At 32.9% G+C, this 7472-nt stretch overlaps 1 protein-coding gene across 2 annotated transcripts in view; it reads left to right on the forward strand.

Annotated features, from left to right (window-relative positions):
* The first annotated feature begins 7030 nt into the window (after positions 1-7030).
* LOC106462414 (coiled-coil and C2 domain-containing protein 2A-like) overlaps positions 7031-7472 on the forward strand; it is an 82436-nt gene continuing 81994 nt past the window's right edge. For both annotated transcript variants that reach the window (XM_022389667.1, XM_022389668.1), the window contains exon 1: positions 7031-7238. In XM_022389667.1, the coding sequence (XP_022245375.1) occupies positions 7225-7238 (14 nt within the window). In that variant the 5' untranslated portion in view covers positions 7031-7224. The remainder of the gene's footprint in view (positions 7239-7472) is intronic.

The following is a 7472-nucleotide window of genomic DNA, read 5'->3' on the forward strand; positions in this document are numbered from 1 at the left end:
TAGACTAACTCTGTGTTCTTATTGGTCTGTTGTACCATACAAACTTCGAGGTTTACCTCAAGAGAGTGTTCCCTCTGCATTTAAGTAGGGATACCTAGTGGTCATCAACCTTAAACTAGATAAGATTGGCACAAATAAGTGGAGCGATACATGGTTTTCGTAAAGTATATTTATTATTGTTATGTCTTCGTAAAACTTGAATCCTGCTTATATATCGCGAAGTCCAGCAGATTTTAAAAAGGGAAAGAGGACGAAAATTAAAGTACACTTGAGTTTGGTTGTGAATAACAGTGTATGAATACTAATTCCATCAATATTTTGTTCAAGTGGTCTCGTGCATTTACCATCATTTGCGTACATTCTTAATACTCACCTGTTGACTAAATCCTATCGAACTTCCTTTAACATCTAGGGTTAGTTTACCTGTATGTCCTGTTACGTATTACAATTTCTAATAGCCTAAAACTGGGTTGTAATTTAGATTTAGTAGTTAAATAAATGCCAATATGTATCAAATTTATTATATTTGCCAATAAGATTGATACACACAATTTTCTTTGTTTTATACAAATATGTTTTAATATATAAACAATAATACAATTTACAATAACAGTTATTACAAACAGCTACTACAAACAATGATTTATATACAAAAGTTCCATAAACTTACAAGCAATTCAAAGTCTTCTTTCTAGCCTGGAACTTCCTTGATGTCTTATAGAGGGTTCACGATAAGCGAGTTAATTTCGAGTTGACGTAGGTACAATTCACTTAATAATCCACTGAAGTTAAATGGTTTGTAATGTTCGAAATCTACAAACGTTCCTGGTCAAATATCTTAAGTTTCCCGATTAATAAGCGTTATAACAATCACAGTTATAGCTTCCGAAGTTTATAGCATACCAACTATAGCAAACCAATAAAATATACTGTTTTTTTTGGCGCGTCGCGTTGGTTATATTTATAGGCGTGTGGAGAGTTTCTCGAAAATTAAGATTACGTAACAATACAAAGCTACACTAGTGTTTACGTACACACATATATTGTTTATTCTTACACTCGAGAATCTTCTACAACTTTAGAGAATAGGCGGGAATTTCGCAATACAAATATATAACAGTTATGTACATTTCTAAATATAAATCTAATTTAAACAAACATCAATATTAAAATAAATATAGAATAATAAATCCGTCAAAGTCCTTATTCTTTTATCAAACAGTAGAAACTTATTTGGTTCTGTAGATGTGGTACTGCTCTCCTGGAACGTTTTAGTCCTATTTACTTGCTTCAACTTTAGACAGTTCTTCAAGTACGTGATGAGCAAATAGATAAAAATAGTTTAGTTGTTCCCCTGTTGACGAGCTGATAACAGTTACCATATGATGCTAAAAACCTGGTTTCGATATCTGTAGTGGGCATATCACAAATAGCCCATTGTGTAGGTTTGCGCTTAACAACAAACTAACAAACAAATCACAGTTACCAATAGAGTAAGTCTATAAAAGTGTATTTTGAATGCTTTTCTAATATGTTAGACTGAAGAGACCAGTTCTCGATTATATATCTATCACACAGAATAGACTCTATCAAAGTTAGTCAGAACATTTCCTTTCTGTAATCACTTTCACAATGTTCATAGGCATTGATTAAGCATGGAAATGTGTCATTTTCTAAACGAACAGGCATTATTTGCTTTAAGACGTGTTAGATTTTGAGCAAAAGAATGATTTAACGGATAATACACATTCCATAAAAGATACAATTGTATAGTACCATAGAACTAAGCGTACAAATTCACGCAGCTAACTAGTGTACTCCAGGCATTACATTAGACTCTAGCAACTCCATAACATACTATTTATGTAGTGTTCCATATAACAAAAATTTAGATATAGTTCTTGCTCTCATGCAGTGGCTGAAAGAAAATTTAAAATGTGTTTCTTTATCCGAATGCACGAGGCTGTGCGTAACCTAGTCGTTAGCATATCGAGAGGTACAAGATTCGAGCCGTGATAAGCTGGGATGGGGGGGGGGGGTTTGTAACCGTGACATTCATTTCAGCTATTCGGTTAAAAGTAGATAGCGAGTGCTGTTGATGACCAGTTGGCCTTCATCTGGTCAGAAGTTCTAAATTAAGGATGGTTATGCGTAAACCCTGGGATCTCTAACCAGGTAATTTAGCCCTTGTGTCTCATATGGTGTCGTTGGGATCGAAAACACCAAACACTGGATGGATGAAGCATTATTTATAACATCTCACATTCCGTGTATAACAATTTTACAAATATTAGTTTGCTTTTTCTGGAGAAAATACATGTTGTTACATCTGCTTATATAAATATTTTACAAATGAATATAATTCATGTTTCATCATTCAAACGTTATTAAGTACGTGCATCATTCACGATTGCTTTCTGTTTTTTTGTTCCAAACATAAGGTGTATATAGCATGCAGTTTTTGGAGATTTGTGCAATAATGTAACGTGTGGTGCAATAACTAGTTTTATTATTTATTGTATTTTTTATTTATTATTATTTTTTATTATTTTATTATTTATTATATTATTTTGTAACGAAGCATAGATTACTCCTGTTCAGTTTACAGCTGGTATTAAATGCAAAGAAACGTAACAATACACGGATGGGACGAGATCGTGTCAGGGTGAGTTATTCAAGGAGTATTAAGGGGCGCAAAGACGTGTTCATTTGCAGGTGCGTTCCGTGTGTGTGTGTGTGTAAAGTACAACTTTCTGACGTCTAATGGATGGTTTAAAAATCGTTCACCCTTGTACCTGCGCATAGTTATGCACACTTAGGTCTTATATCTCCACCCAGCTGCCACTTAGTGTTAAAGAAAGAGAGAGAAATACTGAATAGCGGGAACGGATTCGTTTCACAACGGCTGTATCGAGCTGCCTTCATGGATAAAAAATATAAAAACTATAAAAGTAAAAGCTCCACATTATTCACGTCTCATATTATCTCTAAAATCTTGGTAACAATGAATAAGAACTTTGATATCACAATAAGTTAAATATCATAGTTCCTGTACTACTAGCCCTGATAAAGCCGTAATGACGAAAGGTTGGCTAAAATAAAATAAAAATCATTATCTGGAGAGAAAAAGTCGTTTTTTCTAACCTTATTGTCAAAATGTCTAAATCCCTCCAGTATGCACTACAAATTCTGAAAAACAACAAAATGCTATAACTAACGAATAACTATTAGATAAAAATTACACTCTTCCATTGTGGCCATCATAACTACAACAATCTTCACTCAGAAAAAAAGCAACAAATGTAGTTTTTAAATAATCACATGCTTCATTGCTTTCTGTTTTTCCTATTTTAACCTCATAATTGAAATGCATTCAGTTCAAAACTGGGAACAACTCTACCTGAAACGTAGAATCTGACATCTTTCTGATTAGTTCAAATGTCGCATAAGGTTCTGTTCGTATTAAAGTACTAAAAAGTGTTACATATCCCTAAAGAAACGAAATACAGATGGCTGAGTCTGCTCGCCCATTTTCAAGTACTTGAAAATTTATATTATTTATGTAACCAATAATTCAGAAATAAGTACTGTCTGAGTTTTAAGTGGGTTTTAATTACTTTTTGCCAGACGATTTTAATCGCCCACGTAGTTATTTACAAAGCAAAAATATTAAAACTAATTACTCACATCCTGTTTGGTTCTTGATTGATTTATTACAAGACGATTTTACTCGCCCACAAAAAAATAGAGGGATGGGTGGAGTGGAGGGATGGACTTCCAGCAAGACAATTTTACTTAGTAAAAAAAAAAAGAAAAGAGATATTTAGTTTGTTGTTAGGAGTAAAGCTACACAATAGATTATCTGTGTTCTTCCCATCGCGGCCTGGCATGGCAAGGTGATTAGGGCGCTCGACACACAATTTAAGGGTCGCAGGTTCGAATCTCCGTCCCATCAAATATGCTCGCCCTTTCAGTCGTGGGGGCATTATAATGTGACGGTCAATCCCAAGACTTGGCGGTGGGTGGTGAAGACTAGCTCCTTCCCTCTAGTATTTCACTGTTACATTAGGGACGGCTAGTACAGATAGCTCTCGTGTACCTTTGCGCGAACTTCAGAAACAAACAAATAAACAATATTCCTATCGCGGGCATCGAAACGCTGTTTTTAGCGTTATAAGCTCTCAGACTTATCGCTGAACTACTGAAAAGGGGGGAGAGAAGAGGAGAGAGAGTGAGATATTTGGTATGGAAAAGATTAAACTAAGTGCTAAATGAATTTTAACTGCTAATTGTCAGACGATTTTACTACTTCTAAGAAGAGTTCATGATTCAGTTTTAGCCCTAGTCAACCTTCTCACTGGGTTCTTCTACGATATGATCTGTAGCTTTTATGTACATTGTAATTATCCTGCACCACATGGGCTAAATAGCCAAGGCAAAGGCTCAAAGGTTCTGGCACAGCCCTCCTAATTTACAACTGCTGACTAGAGTGATGGCAAGCAGTCAGTAGCACCCTCTGCCAATACCAGTACCCTTTAAACAAATAGCAGGATTGATTGCCACTTTTATAACACACTTATAGTTGTAAGTGCTTAGAATAACGCACATATTTAATATGAAAGTATTTACTACTCATAAATAAGAATTATCCTTTGTAAATAACTTGTCATTTTTTTCTATTTACTGTGTACAATAATAGATCACTATATTTGGCCAGTTCTTGAGTAGCATTTATTAAAAACTAATCAATTTCTTGTTTGGTTGTTTGTTTCAGAGCAAAGCCATATTTGGCTGTCTGCTGTATCCACTGCGGGGAATTGAACCCCGGTTTTTGGTGTTGTAAGTCCTTAAACTTACCGTGTCCCTTCGCGGACATTAATTTCTTGATAGGTTATCATGTCGTATTTGCATGATGCGTGATATCTTAAATAGCAAAATGATATAATAAAAATATATATTTCCTTATATATATACCTACAATAAACGCCATTTTAAAGGAGTAACATAATTAACGTGATTATTTAAACAAGTCTTATCAATAGTGTCCCCAAATTAGTGGTTAGCGGTAAGTTTATGGACTTATAAGGCTAAAATCCGGTGTTTGATATCCCGCAATTGATAGAACGCAGATAGTGCGTTATGGAATTTTGCGCTAAGAAAAACAAATGAATATATACCATACTTTATTACCATCTAGTGAATTATTTTCAAACTACAAAACATTGATTGAAACGTTTAGATTTAGTTAAAAATATCACTAATAAAATTCTATATTATCGATAAGTGTTTTATATTGTGAAAATATTTTTTGTGGGCTAGTAATATTCTGGTATCACATATGAAGTAGCTAAAATGTTTATACACCTATCAAGATGTAACAATGATAAGAAAAACATTTATTTTTGAATAATTATAGTAAGGAAAAAATAGTTTTTTTAATCATAAAATATTGCCAGTATTCTAAACCTAAAGATACAAGATGTGTAAGTTTTAATGACCAAAATGTGCATCAATTATCTGCATATAACAAGTTGAAAATAATATACACTGTACAAATTGTGAACTTATATCTAGCGACAGCAGCTTTTGTTTTACAAATGCATGTAAGTTATCTGTATGATTGTACTTTCGTTTAACACACAGTTTGGTTCTAGACATACAGTTAATTTGTGGGAAAAGTATCAAACTCTCCTACTCATTACCAAATTCTAACCACTGTTTCTCGCATACATGATAACCTTAAAATAGTATGTATTGTATTTATGGTAAAGCTGTTATGGTTATCCGCTTCCGTCCATAATTCTGAACCACTGACCATGTTGATTAACTATTGTTCTTATAAATACGCACCCACAGTTTAAAGTACGGGGAACATTTTGTGGTATCATTCGGATTGAAACGTAGCTCGCTTGCTCCGAAATTCAAAGCTCTGTTACAGGGCCAACCCGCATCCGAAATAAAATATAATATATATATATATACAGAATAATGACGTGATTATCATGAATATGTAACATACATATGAATTTGCTTAGCATAAAGGAAGAAAGGAGGTAATCAATTTATTTTTACAAAAATGTCCTTAAAAAGTTACCGCAATTATTATATATATATACCATTGCTTATTAAAACAGGTCTGTTTTTTAAAGATAAACCAAGTACAACATTCCAATTATGTTATATATTTTGGTTCCTAAATGCCCTTAAAGTGTGGAGTATATTTTTTAAACAATGGATTGCAAGCCACGAATCATCGGATTTAAAGTCCGTGCATAATAACTACTGGGCTATGTGCTATAACCTGTTCTATTGTTCTGCGAGTTTTTTTTATTGTTATTAGGTAAAACGCATGCCAAGACCAGTTAATATAACGTTAAATAATTAATTTATTTCTTCAATGCCGATTGCTACAGGCTACGTTAATTTTGACACAAGTTGTAAATCTAAGCTCACAAACAACGTTTCATTAGAAATTCTGAGACTAATAATTCTATAACAAACGCTGACTAATTCACTGTTTAGCTTACTAACTGATACAGAACTGAATAATTCACGTGCCTGACACTAAACTAAATCATTCACTGATTACCCAAACACTAACTGTTTCACTGAGTCTCGTATTTATATCGTACTCTTATTTCTATATACCACACGAAACTTTCATGAAATTTATTGATATTGCGTCATGTGCTCTGTCGCAAACAAACAGCAAAATTAAAATAAAAACATCGCTTACAAAAATAGAAAGTGCATTTGAGCGAGCAATAAGTGTATTGTTGATAGTCTTAGTTCGAACCAAATGTAGAGATAATTATTTATAATAAACACAATATGATATTATATATTGCTTTTTTATATTAGAATTAAACTTTAAAGGGCACAAAAACAATAGCCTCCTCATCATTAAAATAAATTCAAAATATTAACTCCCGTCGAAGGATTGAATAATAGCATTATAATAATACATAAGAAAAGACCAACTCAAAAATAATATATGAACTATATATTATATATTAGTAAGTACAGTATAGAGCGGAAGTTTACAAATGGCGGCGTTCAGTGGGTATGGTGTAGTCTCTAAGCCTAAATCAACTTGCATGAACTTACGAGGTTTTTGATATTAAAAAAAAAATTATCAACATGCCCCATATATACAACTGAAAGACGATATCAAAACTTTCTTCAACTTTTCTAACCAAACGAAAATTTGAACTTCAGCCCAGGATGGACACGGTAGGGTAAGTAACTTAAAATTTACCTTAATTTTTATAATTATACTCGTATATAATAATAATATTACTAATGTCATGAACCTGTAGTTAAGTGTTTGTAAGTCTTTCTTTGTATAACCTGAAAAATTTGTCAATTTTTCTTTTGTTAAACTTGAAGTTTACCTTGAGACAGGTTTGTATCTTCATTAGTAATTTCTATTTCCTGGTATATATATATATATATATATATATCAATACTAG

Source organism: Limulus polyphemus, unplaced genomic scaffold, assembly GCF_000517525.1.
Source record: "Limulus polyphemus unplaced genomic scaffold, Limulus_polyphemus-2.1.2 Scaffold1161, whole genome shotgun sequence".
NCBI lineage: Eukaryota > Metazoa > Arthropoda > Merostomata > Xiphosura > Limulidae > Limulus > Limulus polyphemus.